Source organism: Poromitra crassiceps, assembly GCF_964638095.1.
Source record: "Poromitra crassiceps genome assembly, chromosome: 16".
NCBI lineage: Eukaryota > Metazoa > Chordata > Actinopteri > Beryciformes > Melamphaidae > Poromitra > Poromitra crassiceps.
The window spans coordinates 20,656,559-20,679,046 of NC_139645.1; the positions used below are offsets into that span (position 1 = coordinate 20,656,559).

The following is a 22,488-nucleotide window of genomic DNA, read 5'->3' on the forward strand; positions in this document are numbered from 1 at the left end:
CTTTATCAGATGGGAGGGGTTGGACTTCAGAGCTGAGGCCAGGACTTCACAGTGAGTCTCTGAGAGTCCACAGCCAGAAAGTCTGTGATCACAGATTTAATGTAAGATTAGTTATTATAAGCAGAGCTGAGATTAAGCATACCAATCAAAACATACACAGGATACTGATACTACTACTACCACCGCCTACAACATTAAATTCAGACTCTCCTGGATTTTGCTACGTTGTTGGCTTGTTCATGTGAGCTCTACTGTCATTCCAATAATTCCAACATGATTTGAAGACGTGAATCTTTCATAGACTTTGCACCAATAAAGAGGTTAAAGAGGCTAAAGAATGAAACACAAGTAACGGCCGATCTGTTGACTGGTCTGACTGGTAACTGTGATGAAGCACCACCTTTAGGTGTGCTATAATAAGCATATACTGTCGTGAACTATTGCTTAATTTAATTACCCCCCCCCCCCCCCGTGTGTGTGTGTGTGTGTGTGTGTGTGTGTGTGTGTGTGTGTGTGTGTGTGTGTGTGTGTGACAGCAGTGGCTGCCTGGTGGGCAGAGCTATGTGAACGCAGTGAATAAATGCTACAATTGCACATTTAAACATGTTTCTGATGTCCACATTGTCGTCTGTTGAGTTGTATCAGTAATACTGACCTGAGAGTTTCCAGTCTGCAGTGTGGACTCTCCATGGCAGCATAGAGCAGTTTCACTCCAGAGTCCTCTAAGTCATTCTTAGTCAGGTCCAGCAGTCTCAGACTGGAGGACTGGGAGCTGAGAACTGAGGCCAGAGCTTCACAGCTTCTCTCTGACAGCTTACAGTCACACAGCCTTAATGGATATGAAAAGATAAGGACATTTTAATCTTTTATCATTTCAGTCAAACAACTCACGTAACATGATTGAGAATGAAAATATAGAGACAGAGTTCAGTATGGTGTCTAGGCTCTGATCCTGTCACTCCCTGCAGTGTACACCTAGCTAGCCAAAGACAGCAGGGAGTGATGATGGTGAACTTCACGTCAAAGCCACCTTAGACACAGAGCCAGACACCAGCTAGTCATGTCCACCATGTGGCCTCACTGATAGCCCAAATACAAGCTAGCATCTTAGGATCAAGCTAGGTCATTGTAACATTATGTGGAACCTCCATGTGTGGACTGGGCACCAGCCTCTGTGTGGCCATTCTCCTAGTAGGCTCCATTGTCCATCGAGGGGAATATAGTATCTAGTGTAGAGCCTGACCCATACTGGATTTTTGGTGCCGATGTCCACACCGATATTAGGGAGTAAAAAACATTCCGATATCAATATATCGGCCAATATACTGATTATTCTCCAGAACCAGACAGAACAGTAGAACCGCCTATGTTATGTGTGGTGTGCCAGCTTACCTAGGTAGTGGCCTAGGTAGTGACCTAGCTATCTATGACAGCCTACCACTTAAATGCGACACTGCATTTGCATTTGAAGCGTGTGAGTTCAGCAGCTGCAGAGCGCCCTCTGGTGAACATACTGTATATATGCATACAGTATCTTGAATAATGTTATATTAATATTCTACTCTAATAGTATGTATCCTGAATGCCTGCTATCAGTGAGGTGCCACAGCAGGTGAAAGCCCAGCTTCTCAATAAGAGACTGTCACAATAGCTGTATGATGAGAAATCCAGCAGACCACCTCAACCTCTGATGGAAGGACAGGTTGTCAGGTTGCAGATCCCACAAGGTTACAACCAGACAGGGATGGTGAAGGAGGTTCACGTAGAGCCCAGATGTTACCTCATCCACTAGAAAGCTCTACAGGAGGAATGGCCGACACATTGTGCCTGTAGCCGAGCCCTCCCCAGCACAGCTCCACCCAAGTGACACTGACCACCCGGATATTGGACTTAACTCAAAACAGAACAACACTGTCACAAGTGAAAGGTGAGGACTTTTGGACACTGGACAGCCCAAGTGTGAAGTTCCTGGACCTGACTTATCCTCAAACATGACAGGACATTTATACAGGACACTTTCAGGTCATGTCAGACAGTAGGCCAATTCAAGGACTGTGTCCAGTTGTCAGTTTAAGACACACTGTTACGATCTGGTGTTTATTAGCTAGAGGTGATCCGTTAGGATATGACAGGTGTGATTTGGACAGCGTAGATTTATCGATAGGGAAGACTGACGTCATACAAAAGGGGTGGAGTGTTTGTGTCATGGTTTTGGAATTAATAATTATTTTTCTGTTTTGATGTTTTGCATTCAGACATTCATTTATTATTGCTTCTGTTCTAACTCTGCTGTCATTTCAGACCCGGCCACTCCCACCTGCCTGTCTTCCCCTCAGTAGTTTCACCTGGCTGTAATTATCCCACTCACCTGCTCCTCATTCCCTAATCAGCTCCCCAGCATATCTACAGGCCCATTCCACTGCTTCTCTGCCAGATTGTAATTGTCGTTCATGCCAGTCACATCCAGCTATCCTGTCCTGTTTTGTTCTCTGCTTTGTTTGACTTCAGTAAAGAGTCGGATTGTAACACCTTGCCTCTTGGTCGTGCTTTTGGGTCCAATTCTGTATCTGATCGTGACAGAACAATCTGGCCAATCATGGACCCAGCCGACTTAAAGAGAGAGATGGAGGCACAAGCTGGTGCTTTACGCCAGTATGAAAAGCAACTCCAGGCCATTTCCGGGGCCTTCCAGGAATCCTCTGCATGCCACGACAAGAACCTGGAGGCTCTCCATGACCAGATACAGCAGCTCAGTCTACACCGCCAAGGAGGGGCTGCGGCACCGGCTCCAGCACAGATGGGCGGACCACCTACCAGTCCTCCGGTTCGGGCCATCTCTGGCTCAGAACCTCGTGTGCCCCCTCCAGAACGCTTTTCGGGTGAGCCCGGCAGCTGCCGTCCATTTTTGATTCAATGCTCTTTGGCCTTTGAGCTTCAGCCTTCTGCTTTCCCCACTGAACGCTCCAAGGTAGCCTACATAATCTCTCTGCTCACGGACCGAGCCAAGCTGTGGGGAACGGCTGAGTGGGAGAAGCAGTCCTCAGCATGCTCCTCTGCTGAGATGTTTTCAGCAGAGTTAAGGAAGGTGTTTGACCACACAGCTTCGGGCCGGGAGGCAGCGAGAGGTCTGCTGAACCTGCGACAGGGGGAGCGACGGGTGGCTGATTACTCAATTGAATTCAGGACAATCGCCACAGAAAGTAAGTGGAACTCTCCCTCACTGTATGATGCCTTTTACCATGGCTTGTCTGATAAAATCAAGGATGAACTAGCCGCTCGCGAGTTGCCCAGCGAGCTTGACTCTCTCATTGATCTGACATTGCGTATTGATAACCGCATGAGAGAGAGAAAGAGGGAGAGATTCCAGTCTGCTGTTCTCCGTGCACCTGTCCGCTCTTCTGTTCCCACAGGGCCCGTGAAGCAGCTACTCACCTTGCCCTCAAGCCTCCCCGATGACTCGGAGCCCATGCAGCTGGGACGGACCCGTCTCACGCCGGAGGAGCGCCTTCAGCGTCGCATGGGGAATCTCTGCATGTACTGTGGCCAACCGGGACATTTCGTAGCTTCCTGCCCGGTAAAAGAAGGGGCTCACCAGTAATCCGGAGGGCACTGGTGGGCCAAGCTCGTCTCCCTGAAATGCCCTCTCGACCAGTAACCCATGCTCAGTTCCTCCTGGATGGACACCTACACACCGTGTCTGTGTTTATCGACTCTGGGGCGGACGCCAACTTTCTGGATTACCGGTTCGCTCGGCAGCTCAACATCCCGCAGATTCCCCTGGAGTCTCCCCTTCCAGCCAGCGCCCTTGATGGTCACCTCCTTGCCACAGTCACCCACTGCACTGCTCCGGTGAACCTCAGCATGTCAGGTAACCATCATGAGACTCTGTCTTTTCATTTACTACATGCCCCTCAAATCCCAGTAATTCTTGGTTACCCATGGCTCCTGAGACACAATCCCCACATTGACTGGGCTACAGGGGTAATTTTAGGCTGGAGTGAGCACTGTCATGCTGTCTGTCTGACGAATGCCCTGTCTCCTGTTTTTAGCCCTCCTTCTCCTTCCGAGTTTCCAGATCTGTCTAAAGTGCCCCAAACATATCTAGATTTGAAGGAGGTTTTCAACCGGTCCCGTGCCACTTCTCTGCCTCCTCACCGACCCTACGACTGTGCCATCAACCTGCTCCCTGGCACTTCCCCTCCCAAGGGCCGGTTATATTCTCTGTCAGCTCCAGAGATGCAGACCATGGAGAAATACATCAGTGAGTCACTGGCAGCTGGCATCATTCGCCCATCTTCGTCTCCTGCTGGAGCAGGGTTTTTTTTTGTGGAGAAAAAGGATAAGTCTCTGCGTCCCTGCATCGACTATCGAGGTCTCAACAACGCCACTGTGAAGAACAGGTATCCCCTCCCACTCATGAATTCTGCTTTTGAACAGCTCCAAGGTGCCACAGTGTTCACGAAACTGGACCTCAGAAATGCTTACCATTTGGTCCGCATTCAGGAGGGGGACGAATGGAAGACTGCTTTCAACACCCCCAGTGGCCATTATGAGTATTTAGTCATGCCCTTTGGACTAACAAACGCTCCTGCAGTTTTCCAAGCACTAATGAATGATCTGCTCAGGGACATGCTACACAAGTTTGTCTATGTCTACATCGATGACATTCTAATCTTTTCCAGATCCCTAAAGGAGCACGAGGGTCATGTGAGGAGGGTCCTGCACAGACTCCTGGAGAATCGCCTCTTTGTGAAGGCAGAGAAGAGCGAGTTTCATGTTTCTGAAATGTCCTTCCTGGGGATGGAGCTCAAGGGAGGAAGCGTCGAGATGGACCTGGCCAAGGTTTGTGCTGTTACAGAGTGGCCTCAGCCCACATCCCGTACACAACTTGGCAGTTTCCTAGGGTTTGCCAACTTCTACAGACGTTTTGTCCGGAATTTCAGTTCGGTGGCAGCCCCCCTCACCGCCCTTACCTCCACTAAAATGCCCTTCTCTTGGTCTCCTACCGCGGAGGCAGCGTTTCAGGAGCTGAAGCGACGTTTCACCAGTGGTCCCATTCTCACACACCCTGACCCCTCCAAGCAATTTGTGGTAGAGGTAGATGCCTCTAGCACAGGGGTGGGGGCTGTCCTCTCCCAACGCTCAGCGGAGGATCAGAAGGTGCACCCTTGCGCCTTCTTCTCCCGGAAGTTGATACCGGCAGAAAGGAATTACACCGTAGGCGACCGGGAGCTGCTGGCGGTCGTGTTGGCCTTAACGGAGTGGAGACACTGGCTCCAGGGAGCGGAACTCCCCTTTGTGGTTTGGACAGATCACAAGAACCTAGAATATATACGCACCGCCAAAAGGATGAGTTCCCGCCAGGCTCGGTGGGCCTTGTTCTTTGACCGCTTTAACTTTACTCTCTCCTACCGACCAGGTTCCAAGAATATCAAACCTGATGCCCTCTCCCGCCAGTTCCAGAAGGAGGAGGACCCTACTGAGATGGAAGGGATCCTTCCTCCTTCCTGTGTGATTGGTGCTCTGGTCTGGGACATTGAGGGTAAAGTCAAACAGTCACTTTCTGATTTCCCTGCACCCAGTAACTGTCCTGTGGGCCGTCTTTTTGTCTCTGATCATCTCCGCTCTCAGGTCCTCCAGTGGGGACACTCTTCGCGTCTGGCCTGTCACCCGGGGGTGCGGCGCACCCTGGCCCTTCTTCGTCAGCGTTTCTGGTGGTCCTCCATGGAGGAGGACACACAGGAGTTTGTGGCCGCCTGTCCTATTTGCTCCCAACACAAGACCTCCCGCCAAAGCCCTGCGGGTCTCCTTCAACCCCTTCCCGTACCGCATCGTCCCTGGTCCCATATATCGCTGGACTTTGTCACAGGCCTGCCCCCCTCAGAAGGTAACACAGTTATTCTGTCTGTTGTTGACCGCTTTTCCAAGTCTGCACATTTCGTTCCCCTGCCTAAGCTCCCCTCTGCCAAAGAGACTGCTGAACTGATATTACTCCATGTTTTCCGCCTGCACGGCCTCCCCAGTGACATAGTCTCTGACCGGGGGCCTCAGTTCACCTCTTGTTTCTGGAAGGAATTTTGCAGGTTGTTGGGAGCTTCGACCAGCCTGTCCTCAGGTTTCCATCCGCAGTCCAATGGCCAAACTGAACGGAAGAACCAGGACATGGAAACGGCTCTGCGGTGCGTCGCCTCACATGCTCCTTCTTCCTGGGCCAAGCAGTTGGTGTGGGTAGAATACGCCCACAACACCCTTCCCACCTCTGCCACTGGCCTGTCCCCCTTCCAGTGCGCCTACGGCTATCAACCTCCACTCTTTCCTGAGCAGGAGAGAGAGGCCAGTGTCCCCTCCGTCCAGGCATTCATCAGACGCTGCCGCCGCACTTGGCTCAGGGCCCGCTCTGCTCTCCTACGGACCTCTGAGAGATATCGGCGAGCAGCTAATCGGAGGCGATCCACAGCCCCCCAGTACGCACCCGGTCAGCGGGTGTGGCTATCCACCCGGGACATACCTTTAAGGGTGGAGTCTAAGAAGATGGCTCCCAGGTACATTGGCCCGTTCCCCATCTCCAAGGTCATCAACCCTGCGGCGGTGCGCCTGCGCCTCCCACCTCCCATGAGGATTCATCCCACCTTCCACGTTTCCTGTGTTAAGCCAGTCAAGGTCAGTCCTCTGCAGCCACCCTCCAGACCCCCGCCCCCCGCCCGGCTCATTGGTGGTGGGCCGGCTTATACGGTCAAGTGTCTGCTCAAGTCGAGACGTCGAGGGAGGGGGCTCCAGTACTTGGTGGACTGGGAAGCGCCCTGAGGAGCGCTGTTGGGTCGCATCTCGCAACATCCTGGACCCGGAGCTCATCTCAACTTTCCATCGCACCTATCCCGACCAGCCCGGTGGGACGTCAGGAGCCGTCCCTTGAGGGGGGGGCTCTGTCATGGTTTTGGAATTAATAATTATTTTTCTGTTTTGATGTTTTGCATTCAGACATTCATTTATTATTGCTTCTGTTCTAACTCTGCTGTCATTTCAGACCCGGCCACTCCCACCTGCCTGTCTTCCCCTCAGTAGTTTCACCTGGCTGTAATTATCCCACTCACCTGCTCCTCATTCCCTAATCAGCTCCCCAGCATATCTACAGGCCCATTCCACTGCTTCTCTGCCAGATTGTAATTGTCGTTCATGCCAGTCACATCCAGCTATCCTGTCCTGTTTTGTTCTCTGCTTTGTTTGACTTCAGTAAAGAGTCGGATTGTAACACCTTGCCTCTTGGTCGTGCTTTTGGGTCCAATTCTGTATCTGATCGTGACAGTTTGTTTGATTGCCTCAACAGGTCGCAGCTGTGCGGCAGCGCTCAGTGGCGTTTGGAGTGGTGAACGCACACCACGAGGAGGAAGGACGCTACGCTTAGGCGGGCTTTGGAAACAAACAGAGACTCTTTTTCCATCTCACACTCACGGACCACGGATACACCTTTTTCCCCCAAACCCCTGACTTTCCATACGAAGAGCGGGCTGGCCGAGTTGAACAGGCGTCGCAGCTACAGAGGGCTCGTCTGCTCAAGCGCGAGCTGTTCCCCGCAACGCCAAGACAACAGCAACAACCACCAGCCTTGGGTAAGCAGACATACACAACACCCCTTAGATAGAATTGCATTCACCCAGGTAGGCTTATTTTCACATTAATACACATGTAGGGAAGCGACAGTTTACGGGCTAACTAACCTTAGTGGGGAAACTAGAATTAGTACGAGCTAGGTCAGTCTGCAGCGTAACACACGCACACACACACACACACACACACACACACACACACACACACACACACACACACATCTGAGTCATTCACATTCACGCCCCCTTTTTCAGAGGTATTTCCAGGGGGGGGCGTCTTATATTCGGACCAATACGGTAAGTATTTAAAAACATTTTTTTATCAACTTCAGCTGTTTATTTTCTGTTTTGCTCTCTTCCTGTGTGTGTGTGTGTGTGTGTGTGTGTGTGTGTGTGTGTGTGTGTGTGTGTGCCACCAATGCCACATACATTTAATTAAAGGGGGGGAAATAAGAATATAGTGAAATACCATATACTGTGATATTTCTGTAGATATCATCCTGTACTGTACTGAGAAATGTGATATTGTTACATCAAAGTGACAAGTTCTTTACTTTAGGTTTCAACAACAGAGGCAGTAAGGAGAGGAGATCATGAAATATTCTCTCAGAGGATAGAAACTAATCTTAGTTCAAATTGGCTAAGTGGTGTCTGAGGCTCAGTCATGATTGTGATGTTGGTATCTCAGCTGCTTTGGAAACACAACAGGTCACTCCTACAGAGGTCAGTTATCTTCACTGACATTGATGTGCAACAGAATTTAAATTGTGGTCTGTTGAACAGTTGTATCAGTAATACTGACCTGAGAGTTTCCAGTCTGCAGTGTGGACTCTCCATGGCAGCATAGAGCAGTTTCAGTCCAGAGTCCTCTAAGTCATGCTTAGTCAGGTCCAGCTCTCTCAGACTGGAGGACTGGGAGCTGAGAACTGAGGCCAGAGCTTCACAGCTTCTCTCTGACAGCTTACAGCCACTCAGCCTTAATGGATAAGAAAAGATAAGGACATTTTATTATTTTATCATTTCAGCCAAACAACTCACGTAACAGATGATTAAGAAGAGAATATATAGACAGAGTTCAGTATGGTGTCCAGGCTCTGATCCTGTCACTCCCTGCAGTGTACACCTAGCTAGCCAAAGACAGCAGGGAGTGATGATGGTGAACTTCACCCCAAAGCCACCTTAGACAGAAGATGATACTGAATCCTAAGCCTAAGTCCCCCGGGAAGCTTTTCCAGACAGTCTGATAGCTCATTTCCACCACATTTTACTGCCCTGTACAGCTCGTCACCACTCGGCTCTAATCGTATCAGCCCTATTGACGTTTTGCTTCCACCGCGGATCATGTGCCCCCACCCACCCCCGCCCACAGCTGGTCGTCTAAAAATAGCGACCGCATATCTGTCCTTCGGCTATAACATAACGTTACAATTAAATCCATCCACAGAACTTTTAAACTGTTTATGAAATACTGGTGCCTCTAAATGACCTACAGTGTACATGGGCAAATGTGACAATCGGCCAAGAGAATGATATCACAGGCATGTGCTGTGCTGTGCGGGGACGGGAGAGGCGCAACAGAGTGAAGCCTCTACCCCGCAGCCTCTCACCAGGCAAGACCGGGGCTTCCAAACACCCGCTGCGGCCTAGCGGAGCGCTGCAGCCTCCTCTCAGCTACAGAGCTCCCTGAGCGAGCAGCGGACTTTTTTCTCAGACAATTGAACACCCGCCACGATTTTATTTCACCGGAGGTGAAGGCAGCGACACAAAATACTGATGGAAATATACATAACAGAAGATAAGGTAAGACCACTAAACTGGTATGCAGCCGCCAGCATTGCATTGACAGTCAGTAGACAGAGTAAACACGATTCTCTCTGACCAATCAGTAGCCATCAGAGTTTTACGTCACCATTTGGGACCTACTCGCCAGCCCGAAGTACCCCGACGAGGCAGGGACCAAAAGTAGCACGACTCGGCCTAAAATCAAACCGAGCTGGGCCGGTTTTTGACGGTGGGATGAGACCAAAAGTCGAGTCGAGCGGAGCGGGACCGCGCTACTAGCTGCTGTGGAATTGGGCCATAAGAGCCCTGATGGCCTGATGGAGCCCTTGAGTCTAGACAAGGAAAGTCAGACAGATCCAAACATCTCAGCTTGCTCACAACTCATTGGGAACTACTGTAAGAGGTCCACAGTGTAATTCAGGACAAAACTACTTTAAATGTGCTCAGTAAAATTGTAACATGAATTAACTGATAACCAGTGGAGGGATGACAAATTGTGGATATCATGACGTTACCTGACTACTGGTTCAAATCATAGTTGCTGTTGCTCTATTCTGAACCAGCTGGAGATGTGAAAGCATGAGGCTTGAGGTCAATTGCTGTATATGACTTCTTTTTTTAAGCATCTGAGATGTGAAACTTGCAGGTTCAACCTTTACAGAGTCAGAGATACTGACCTGTTTTGAGAGCACAGACCTTAGTTTGGAGAAATGTGTCAAATCAACAGACATAAACTGATCTTACTTGAGAGTTTCCAGTTGACAGTGTGGACTCTCAAGTCCAGCAAAGAGCAGCTTCAATGCTGAATCTGACATCTTGTTCTTACGCAGGTCCAGCTTTATCAGATGGGAGGGGTTGGACTTCAGAGCTGAGGCCAGGACTTCACAGTGAGTATTTGAGAGTCCACAGTCAGAAAGTCTGTGATCACAGATTTAATGTAAGATTAGTTATTATAACCAGAGCTGAGATTAAGCATACCAATCAAAACATACACAGCATACTAATACTACTAATAGTACCACCACCAGTAGTAGTAGTAGTAGTAGTATTAGTAGTAGCAGTACTAATGATAATGATGACAATAATTTGTATTATAGAAGTTGAAGTTTCAAAAAGTGTTGATTGACAGAATATATTACATACATACAATTACAAGGCAGCAGTTCTGTAAATTGTAAAAAAATAAATAATAATAACCTAAGCTTCACAGGCAGGTTATTTCAAATTCTGGTAAAACAACATAAGATTAACATGACACTCTTGTAGCTTTTCTAGGCCTACTTAAATTGTTTATCTATTTTGATATGTAATATTGTTGTCTTCTTCCTATTAGTTTTACCATTATTATTAATTATTATATCCCCCGCCCGGCTGTGATGTCTTGCCTTGATTGTACCTGGTGACGTCTCATACGCACAGGCCTATTTATTCTCTTCTGTAACTGCTGTCATTCATTTGCCTGATGAAGACCCAATAGGGTCGAAAGCTTGCTTGCCAACCTTGAGCGCAAATAAAACGGGAGCTGCTAATCAGTGTGCGGACAATTCCTTTATTTTTTTACTCTTGTAGCTTTAAACAACAACAACCACCATTATCATGTAATACAAACTGTAATGTAGACACTGACCACTAGAAAATACTGCTGTCTGTTGTGATAAAAATGTAAATTTTAATTGTAATCTTTGGAATAAACAGGCAAATAATAATTAAATTACACATTCCTGTTACTCTTCTTAAAAGTAACGGACAACTTTAGTTATTATTCCAGTGAAAGTAATTAGTTACCCTACTCATTACATTGTTTTGTGTTACAGCCTAACAGCCGATACACAGCAGCACAACGAAAGTCACCTGAAGTCACTCATTCATTGTATATTATATGTGTCTGTCATCAACTTCTGAAGCATGCTGGGATACCTGGCAACACGACGAGAGTGACGACAGCGACGAGAGGAGGGGCCAAATTCAAAATTTCAAACAGAAAGACAACAAGACAGCCAATCAAGCTGCAGCACAAAGCAGGGCGACTGCAACTTCAAACAACTTTTGTCATTGTGGTCTGCATGCACTGTAAAACGATTGTGCCAAGTTTACTCGTTTTCTTTTGGGCCAATAGATATTATGACATAAGCCACATTATGAACAAAAGTATCTAAATAATGACAAATACAACATATTTGTGAAGGTTTTGAGCTACAACATTAAATTCAGACTCTCCTGGATGTATTTGCTACGTTGTTGGCTTGTTCATGTGCGCTCTACTGCCATTCCAATAATTCCAACATGATTTGAAGACGTGAATCTTTCATAGACTTTGCACCAATAAAGAGGTTAAAGAAGCTAAAGAATGAAACACAAGTAACGGCTGATCTGTTGACTGGTCTGACTGGTAACTGTGATGAAGCACCACCTTTAGGTGTGCTATAATAAGCATATACTGTCGTTAACTATTGCTTAATTGAATTATCCCCCAAATCCCCCCCCCCGTGTGTGTGTGTGTGTGTGTGTGTGTGTGTGTGTGTGTGTGTGTGTGTGTGTGTGTGTGTGTGTGTGTGTGTGTGTGTGTGTGTGACAGCAGTGGCTGCCTCCCTGGTGGGCAGAGCTATGTGAACGCAGTGAATAAATGCTACAATTGCACATTTAAGCATGTTTCTGATGTCCACATTGTGGTCTGTTGAGTTGTATCAGTAATACTGACCTGAAAGTTTCCAGTCTGGAGTGTGGACTCTCCATGACAGCATAGAACAGTTTCAGTCCAGAGTCCTCTAAGTCATTCTTAGTCAGGTCCAGCTCTCTCAGACTGGAGGACTGGGAGCTGAGAACTGAGGCCAGAGCTTCACAGCTTCTCTCTGACAGCTTAAAGCCACTCAGCCTTAATGGATATGAAAAGATAAGGACATTTTATTCTTTTATCATTTCAGTCACACAACTCACGTAACAGATGATTGAGAATGAAAATATAGATACAGGCCCCTATTCTCCCACAGGCCTTCGGCGCTAAAACGGGCCTTAAACGCAAAAAAACATGCCTTGCGCCTGTCTCGGGAAGATATCAACATGGCTTTACACTGGCAAATGCGCTTTAGGCGGAATGGGCGTGGCGCACTCCCTGAATGGGCGAGAATGGGCGTGTCGGCCTTAAATACCGGCCTAATGATATCTTCCCACCTGGTGTAAATTTAGCGCTTAGCGCTTTTGAAAACCAGACCTATTCAGTGCGCCAGTTGCGCGGAGCGCTCCCCTCTGGCTCTCCTCTGTCACCCTTCTCTGTGTCACTCTCTCCCTCTCTCCTCAGTCTGACAGGCACAATACGACTGTCTCTCTCTGACTCCCTCGCTCAGACAGACACAACACACGTCCCATAGAAAAAATAAGTTGTAAGTTCACTGCCTGTGAAAGGTCCCAGCATGCAATGGGCTACTCCATTTCGCTACTAAATAGCAACCAAATGAGCCGAAATAGATATAAAGGTCGATCTAAATAATGTGTAATGGTAACACAACCTGCAATTGTAGAACATTTCAATATTGGACCAAATAAAACATGAAATGAAAACACCACCCTATGTGAAACATATATGTCCTCCTGGGCCTATATATATCCCTTGTCGATTTAACGTGATTTAGATAAGTGACAGCGGAACGCGCTTCTACTGTCATGTGCTATACTGTGATGTCCGCGTATTTACATGCTTGCAGTATTTAAACTGCAGTTAGATTGGTTTGAGAAGCATAATAATATGGAATAATAGCCTATAAATGGAGACAGACAGACGGGATGAAGGGAGGGGCTTGGCTTTGTCTGGTTTTACCGGATTTCTCCTGGAATTGGAGCTTAAAAGGCAAGCGTGTGACTCTTTACTGCACTCCTCCAATGAGCTGATGGTGCATAATTTTACGCTTAAAAGGCGTGGTTGTTGGAGCTATTGGTTGTTTTGGTGGTATTTAATAATAAACATTTATTTAGTTATTTAGTTTTGTAGAATAATATTGCTAAATTGGGTTGATTAGTATTAGTATAATTATTTGGTTAATTTGAGCACTTATTAAGCTTTTATTTTGAAGGTGCTGGCAGCTGGGGTGCACACAGGTGAACTTACTTATATGGGCATACAGGTAGACTCAGTCAAGGCACCGGGAGGGGTTTATGGTTTTTTACCAGGGCAAGAGAGGCGGCAATCTTTTGTTTGTCTGTTTGCTTGGAAAATGGTGAATAAATCAACAGAAACGCTATGCCTGCCTGGACAATTGACTTATTTTTCCCTGCGTAAGATATGATTCATTCCTGGTGCCAGTGGCTTTGATTTTGAACATGTTTAGTTTTTTCTTTATTCTTTATTGTTTAACTCATTCACCGCCAATGACGTCTTTGACGTGTTATCAGAAATAGCCCTCCCCGCCAATGACGTGTTTGACGTGTTTTTGTTTTTATTACTGCAGGGCGTAGTTTAAACACTTCCCCAGCCTGTCACATGGTATCAGGTCCCTATCATCTAAGACAACACGTGAACAAACACATACCGCAGCTGTTGTTTTGAAATTGAGCAGGAGGAAAAGCAGAAAACTGGTAACGCTTCCTTGTGCAGACAGGAGAAACGCCATTGAAACGCGCATCGGCGCGCTGCACGAGCTGGAGTCGCCTTCCTCTGTGCCAGCCGGGAGAAAGTAATCAAGAGATGTGTTTGATCATCGGAGGAATGAGGAAATGATCGATCAGTTTGCGAGGGCGGTGAGGACGTGTTGAATAGCCGAGGGGAAAACGGGAACGATCAGATAGCAGGGATGATATGACAGGGAGACATGGACGAGGACGGGTGCAAAATAAACACACAACAGCAAGGCACAAGGCAGAAGCGGGAGTCAGAGCAGCCCGCTGTCCTTTCTCAAGAGCTATTCAGTTGGTTCATGTAATCGCTGGGCTGCGTGCCCTCCAGTGTTGCTCCTGGCCAATCCCAGCGCCACAGGGCGTGGTTATTGCTTATCCTATGTGGGGTTAGAAATCTAAAAGGGGGATCGTGTGTGTGTGTGTGTGTGTGTGTGTGTGTGTGTGTGTGTGTGTGTGTGTGTGTGTGTCTGTCTGTCTGTCTGTCTGTCGGTGTGTCTGTCTGTCTGTCTGTCTGTCTGTCTGTCTGTCTGTCTGCACACTCACTCACACCGAGTAAACTGTATTGTTGAATGTAAAAAAAAAGCACTTCATGTGTATATATATATATATATATTTTTTTTTTTGTCATTTGTGTCCTAACGAATAATATTTACATGTCTGATGTCAATACAGTTCAAAATAAAAGAATTGAGAGCGAGTTCTGCATGAGATTGTGTGCATAAATACATAAATGCCATTTTCTGCAATTTCTTTTCTCAGAGAGACATTTTGGGGGAAAACAGGGTGTATATAAATGGCTATAAGTAGAGTACAGAACATGCTAAAAGCTCACTTTTTTTTTCCTGGTGAACCCAGAGACGTACATCTTCATTTTGAGGTATTGCAAATCACTCTGGTGCTAATAGATAATTTACTGTGGGTCTTGAAAGATGACCAACAATTATGAAAATCTTTGGCCTGTGCTAAATATTGGCAGTCCTAAACTGGCGGTGAATGAGTTAACAAAGGACAAATAGCCACTACACAAGTAAAAAACCACCCTTAAAGAAAGACATTTTTTTGATGGACTTTGGACTTTGATGGATTTGAAGTTTGGATCACTCACCTGTGAAAGAAAGAGGACTTTTGGACAAGACAAAAGACACGTCTGGAGAGCCACGGGCCTACATACAAAATCTATCCTACAGCATCGGTATGTGAACAAATTAACTCTGGAGGCTGTATAAGAAAACGGCTACACTATTGGAGTGTTTGAGTCATTGTTTCACTGGATGAATATTGGGAGTTTTAATTGTCGGACTTTGGATCATGATGTGCATATTGCACAATACCTCCCTGGAGCATATCAATTGTTTCATTCACAAAATCTTGGATCTTGACTGTGCCCGTGCAACATAAGATGTTTCCCTGTATTTTCTCTGCTGCAAAGAAAGAGTGTGGAAAGTCAATCAGACTTAAAGGTTGTGAGACAAAGGAGACAAAATGGCTGACACTGCACTAAATGCCAGTAAGGAGATAATTTCTGATGATGCATCAAAAGAGAAGAGTGACAGTCAGTCTGTGCTCTCAAAACGGAGTACTAAGTTGACGGAAAAAGGCTTGGCATTCTATGTAAAAATGAGTCAAGAAAAGAGGTCTTTTGCATGCAAACAAGCCAAGAAGAACATGGAGCAACTGCGTGTCTTGATGGAATCCACTGACAATGTTAAATCTGTGCAATCTCAGTTGGATAAATTCATTAATTGCTATGAGGAGGCTAAGGACGTGCATGAATGTTTCATGAGTCAGAATCTACCGGAGGATGAAATTGAAAGGCAAAATAAATATTTTCATGTGAAAATGACCATGTTTCATAATTTTACTGAAGATGTAAAGATGTGGTTATCTGATGTTGGCCGGCCATATGTGGAATCAAATGCTGCTATTGGACCTCCTGACATTAACCTCCAGTCACATGTGCAATCAAATGCTGATATTGGATCTGACATTAACCTTCTGTCACATGTGCCATCAAAGGACAATGATATTGAATCTCCTGACAATGACAATGATACTGGACTTCCTGGTAACTTAATGTGTGATGATGAGATTAGCCCTGAGGACAGTGCTTCAAATATTTCAATGGGAAATCACACCAGATCTTACATATCCAGAACGTCATCTACATCTTCTGCAAGGATAAAGGCAGAAACTGATAAAGCAGCACTTATGGAGCGCATGGCTGCATTACAAAAGAAACATTTATTGGAAGCCAAGGAGGAGGAACTAAGAAAGGAGAAGGAACAGTTTGCTCTGGAAACCGAACTGGCTGTAACCAATGCTAAACTTCATGTCCTTGAAATAAATTCAAAGTGTGGTTCTAAAAGATCTGACGGAATGAACTCATATCTTGAGAGGAGAAGTGGTCAAAGGACAAGCCGACTGAATCCTCATGCTGATCATTTTCTTCCAGGAAAAATAAAGTCTGTTGTCAGTGGATCTCACCCTAAGGCCCAGGCTGTGACTGTCAGGCCTAAACAAGCTGCATTAACACAAACTCACATCAGGCCAGTGATGAGTAACCACCAAGCACAAATGACTCAAGTGGTTCATGATGCTCAACAAACAGGCCGTCAATCCCATCTGAACCTAGCACACAATGACACCCAGAATGATATTGTGAATATTATGCAACGTCAGAATGATATCACTGCATTGTTGGTTCAGCAAAATCTAGCATCTGCTCTGCCAATGAGAAATATCCCTGTGTTTGATGGTGACCCCCTTCAGTTTCAATCCTTCATAAGAGCCTTTGAAAATTGTGTGGAGGGAAAAACTGACAACTTGAGTGACTGCTTGACATTCTTGGAGCAGTACACTAGGGGGCAGCCAAGAGATCTTGTTAAGAGTTGTCAACATCTTCCCTCTGCTCAGGGATACCAAAGAGCTAAATCTCTTCTTGCTGAACATTTTGGCAATGAGCACAAAATTGCTTCTGCTTACATGGACAAGATTCTCAACTGGCCCCTCATTAAAGCAGAAGATGTTCAAGCACTGCAATCATTTTCTCTGTTTCTTCGAGGCTGCTCCAATTTAACACAACAAATCATGTACATGAAGGAGTTGGACATGCCATCTAACCTCAGAAACATTGTGATGAAACTTCCTTATAAACTAAGGGAAAAATGGAGAAATGTCGCATGTGATCTGCAGGAGCATAGGGGATCCAGACCAGTGTTCACTGACCTTGTGACCTTTGTTGAGAAACAAGTTAAAATTGCTTCTGACCCACTTTTTGGTAATATTCAAGATGTACAAGCTACAAGTCACAGTAAAGTCTCCAATGTCAGTCATGCAAAGCAAAGGAGAAGTGGAAGCACATTTGCCACCAGTGTCACCACAGTGAAGGATAGGAATAAAATGTACACTGATAATAAGATCAAGTCCTCTTCTGCCCAAAGCAACATCAAATGTTTATTTTGTCAACAAAACACTCACTCACTGGATAAATGCTCACAATTCAAGTTGAAGCTGCAACGGGACAAGATAAATTTCATAAAGGAAAATGGAATTTGTTTTGGTTGCTTAAAGGTTGGTCACACAAGCAAAGACTGTAGGAGTCGTTTGGATTGCAGTGTGTGTCATCTGAAGCATCCATCAGTCCTCCACATTGAGGAAAAGGATAAAAGTACATCCTTTAAAGCAGCACAAGAATCTGTGAGCCCTCCACTGAATGTTTCACCTGGACAGTCTCAGACATGTGGTCATATTGGGGCCGGTGACGAGGACAATGCTGTCTTCTCCATTGTTGCAGTTAAAGTGAAAAGCCAGATGAGTAATACAGTTGTGCACACATATGCCTTTCTGGATCCTGGGAGTTCAGGTACATTCTGCACTGTTGATTTGGCCAGTGGCGTGCCTGACCAAGTTGGTGCCCTAGGCAAGATTTTTGCTGGTGCCCCCCCTCCCCCCTCCCCCAAAGAAAATATAATAAAAATTATATCGCAGCTAATCCAGCACTGCAGTGCAGGCTCAGAATCGCCCTTCCCCAGTGGCGCTGGAAGTACTTTTAGGTAGGGGGTGCTGTAAGGAAGGGTCTCTCGGTGCTGCCCGCGAGGGCAGCGCCGAAGAAAATTTTACGTTTTTTGGACTTTCATCCATATTTAGAAGAATAGTTAATTTTAAATTAACATTAGGATTATACTGTTGTGATGTCATTATTCAGTATCTTCTCCTTTTCTCACTCACTTTCATGTAAGCACAAACTGTTTTTTAATGCATCTTGTTGGTGGTATAAACACAAGACAGCCAAATCCAACAATTTCGAAAATCCATTTCTTGCCACCAGGGGGTGCTGCAGCACCCTCAGCACCCACCTTCCAGCTACCTTCCCCCACTCTGGGAAAAAGCTCCGAGCAGGTAGAAGGGGGCGCGGCCGCGCAGTGGGTGGGGTGGTATGGATTAGGGACCATGGTGAAAGTGCTGCAGCCCGGGCAGCCAGAAAGCCAGAATTAGAAAAATGATTTCACTATTATTTAAAGACTTAAGACGTTGTTCTTCTTATTTTTGTCTACTATTGTAAAATAATAGTAGGCCTATTATCATGAAAAAGTATTTGTTAAAAAAAAAAAAAAAAAAAAAAAAAAAAGTTTTTTTTTTTTTTTTTTTTTTTACCCTCTCTGGCGCCCCTAACGGCTCAAGCGCCCTTAGCATTTGCCTAGTTCGCCTAATGGACGGCACGCCACTGGATTTGGCAAAGAGACTTGGGCTAAGAGGCAAACCAGCCAACATTTTGTTGAGAACAATGGGTCAAAAGAAGATTGTAAGCACCACCATACTGTCTGGTTTGGAAGTATCTGGCATGGAAACAAATGATTTTATTGAGTTGCCTAACACCATAACTCAAAAGACTATGCCAGTGTCAAGGTTGAACATTCCACAGCAGGAGGATGTTGCAAAATGGCCTTATTTGAGCAACATAAAGCTTCATGATGTTGATGCAGAGGTTGATTTACTCATTGGAACCGACGCACCAAAAGTGATGGAGCCTTGGGAGCTGATTAACAGCCAAGGTAAAGGACCTTACGCAGTCAGAACAAGAGTCGGCTGGGTAATCAATGGACCACTTCGTGGTGGAGACGGCAGAGTCAAGACTGGCTGCTCTGTTGTTACAACAAATCGAATTTCTGTGGAACATCTGGAAGAAATGCTCATCAAACAATACAATCATGATTTTAATGAAAGAACATCGGATGAGCAATTGGAAATGTCAAGAGAGGACATTAAATTCATGAAGACAGTGGAAGGTACAACAGAGCTGAAAAATGGACATTATTGTATTGATTTGCCTTTTAGAGAAGAAGATCCTGTTTTGCCAAATAATCGTTCTGTCGCAGAACAGCGCCTCCAAGGCCTGAAGAGGAAATTTGACAGGAATGTGAAGTACAAGGAGGAGTACACCTCATTTCTCAGTGACATGTTGGTCCAAGGCTATGCTGAAATAGTACCCACTGATCAGTTAAAGCAAGATGATGGAAAAGTGTGGTACATCCCCCATCACGGAGTACATCACCCCACCAAGGGAAAGCTAAGGGTTGTGTTTGACTGTGGCGCCACATATAAAGGAACATCACTGAACCACCAGCTCTTGCAGGGCCCAGATTTCACCAACTCTCTTATCGGGGTCCTCATTCGATTCAGGAAAGAGCCTGTGGCAGTCATGGCTGACATCCATGCCATGTTTCATCAAGTACAAGTGCCTGATAAACATGTGAACTTCCTTCGCTTTCTTTGGTGGCCTCATGGCAACACTGAGCTAGAACCAGTGGAACATCGAATGAGGGTACACCTGTTCGGAGCTGTATCGTCCCCAAGTTGTGCCAATTATGCCTTGAGGAGAACTGCAGAGGACAATGCATGTGATTTTCCTCCTGAGGTCATCAGCACAGTCAACCATAACTTCTATGTGGATGACTGCCTGAAGTCTACAGCCACAGAGGGAGATGCAATTCAGATTGTAAAGAACTTGACTGCACTCTGTGACAAAGGTGGATTCAGTCTCCAAAAATGGGTGACAAACAGCCGCTCTGTGTTGATGTCTATCCCAGTTGACATCAGAGCGACAGAGATGAAGGAACTGGACTTGGACACAGACCAGCTTCCTATGGAAAGAGCGCTTGGACTGCAATGGTGTGTCGAATCCGATACGTTCCGGTTCAGGTCTTCAGTACAGGAACGGCTACAAACCAGGAGAGGTATTTTGTCTGTGGTCAGCTCACTGTATGACCCATTAGGATTTTTGGCCCCGTTTACCATGACAGCCAAGCTAATGTTGCAGGAGCTCTGCAGGAGAAACTTGAAGTGGGATGAGCAGGTTTCCCCCTCCTTCTCCAAACAATGGTCTGATTGGCTGAATGACCTCCAAAAAATGAGTGGATTCAAGGTGGAGCGTTGCATTAAACTCCAGGACTTGGGAAGTTCTGTAGCAGCACGGATCCATAATTTTTCTGATGCCAGTCAAGTTGGCTATGGCACAGTGTCTTACTTGAGACTGGAAAATGCTGATAAAGTGCATGTTTCATTTCTTGTGGGAAAGGCCAGGGTTGCGCCCCTGAAGCAAATCACCATTCCTCGTTTGGAGCTCACGGCAGCCGTTCTCGCTGTCCGAATGGATGGAATGATTCAAAAGGAGCTGCAGTGGCAGCTGGGGAAGTCGGTGTTTTGGACCGATAGCACGACTGTCCTCAAGTACATCAGCAATGAAACTAGACGCTTCCATACATTTGTTGCCAACAGAGTCTCTGTTATTAGAGAAGCCACAGACATTGACCAATGGAAGTATGTGGGCACTAAGGTCAATCCTGCAGATGAAGCATCTCGTGGATTGAAAGCAGAGGAATTTCTCACATGTGGAAAATGGATTAAAGGCCCAGAGTTCCTCTATTTGGCAGAGAAGGAGTGGCCTATATCTGACATGGATTCAGCTGTGATTCCTGCTGATGACCCCGAGGTCAAAAAAGAATCAGCAGTCTACGCCATTGTAAAGCACTCAGAGGATCCCACAGGCCATCTCATCAATTACTTTTCATCATGGAGGAAACTCAAAACATCCGTTGCCTGGTTCCTCAAACTTAAAAGAGTTATTTTGCTTCTGAGCCAAAAGAGAAAGGAGCTTAAAGCTGCTGAGAGTGACAAGCAAGCAGGAGTTAAAAGTTCTATTGAACAGAAACTTCAAAGGTTCAAAGCCACACTTGGGGAGAAAGGTTTGACTCCAGAAACTTATGATGAAGCAGAAAAGGCCATCATTCGTTTTGTTCAGAACAGCAGGTTCAAGAATGAAATTGACTCACTAAAACACGGCTCAGATAATGTATCCAAGGACAGTCCACTGTACAAGTTGGATCCTATACTGGAGGATAACATTCTCAGAGTTGGTGGTCGTTTGCATAAATCGGCCTTACCATCAGAAACCAAGCATCCTGTTATTCTTTCAAAAGACCTGCATGTTTCCCAGCTCATTTTACGTCATATCCATCAACAGCTTGGACATGTTGGTAGAAACCACATGCTGAACAGACTTCGACAGAGATATTGGATAATTAAGGCCAACTCTGCTGCAAGGAAGACAATTACAGAATGCATGGTGTGCAGACGTTACAGAGGGAAACTTGGAGAGCAGAAGATGGCAGACCTACCTGAGGAGAGGGTTATGCCAGACAAGGCTCCTTTCACTGATGTGGGAGTTGATTATTTTGGCCCCCTGGAGGTGAAAAGAGGAAGAAGCCTTCTAAAAAGGTATGGAGTGCTTTTCACCTGTCTGACCAGTCGTGCAGTGCACCTTGAAGTGGCACACTCCCTTGATACAGACTCTTGCATTAATGCTGTGCGGAGGTTTATTTGCAGAAGAGGACCTGTGTCAAGTTTAAGGTCTGACAATGGCACAAATTTCACTGGAGCAAACAAAGAGTTGAAGCGAAGCCTGGCTGCTTTAAACAATGAGAAGATCCAGGGTGCTTTGATTCAAGATGGGATCAAGTGGAGCTTTAATATGCCAGCAGCATCACATCAAGGGGGCGTTTGGGAGCGTCTGATTCGCTCAGTCAGAAACATACTCTCCTCTGTTCTTGGACAGCAGGTATTGGATGATGAGGGCCTGCTGACGCTGTTTTGTGAGGTGGAGGCAATACTGAACGACAGACCCATCACAAAGGTCTCTGATGACCCTAATGACCTTGAGGCCCTCACGCCAAACCATATTCTTCTGTTAAAGGGAAAACCCATCTTTCCACCAGGACTCTTTGAACGGAGTGATCTGTACATCAGAAGAAAATGGAAGCAAGTACAGTATATGGCAGAGATCTTTTGGAAAAGATGGACATCTGAATACTTACTTGTGATGCAGGAACGTCAAAAATGGGCTCGGCCAAGAAGAAGCTTCTCTCCAGGAGATGTTGTTATTGTTGCTGATCCTACAGCTCCAAGAGGATCCTGGATGATGGGCCGAGTGCTGAGCACCAAG

At 46.1% G+C, this 22,488-nt stretch overlaps 2 protein-coding genes across 2 annotated transcripts in view; one reads left to right on the forward strand and one right to left on the reverse strand.

Moving 5' to 3' along the window:
• Positions 1-22,488, forward strand: part of LOC310791316 (tubulin polymerization-promoting protein family member 3-like) — a gene marked incomplete at its 3' end in the record, with an annotated part of 516,176 nt that overhangs the window by 136,584 nt on the left and 357,104 nt on the right. The gene's annotated exons all lie outside the window — the stretch shown is intronic.
• LOC310791505 (NACHT, LRR and PYD domains-containing protein 12-like) overlaps positions 10,127-22,488 on the reverse strand; it is a gene marked incomplete at both ends in the record, with an annotated part of 280,341 nt that continues 267,979 nt past the window's right edge. Inside the window, 2 exons of the mRNA XM_083653181.1 lie at positions 10,127-10,304; positions 12,085-12,186. Coding sequence (XP_083509307.1) covers positions 10,127-10,304; positions 12,085-12,186 — 280 coding nt within the window. The remainder of the gene's footprint in view (positions 10,305-12,084; positions 12,187-22,488) is intronic.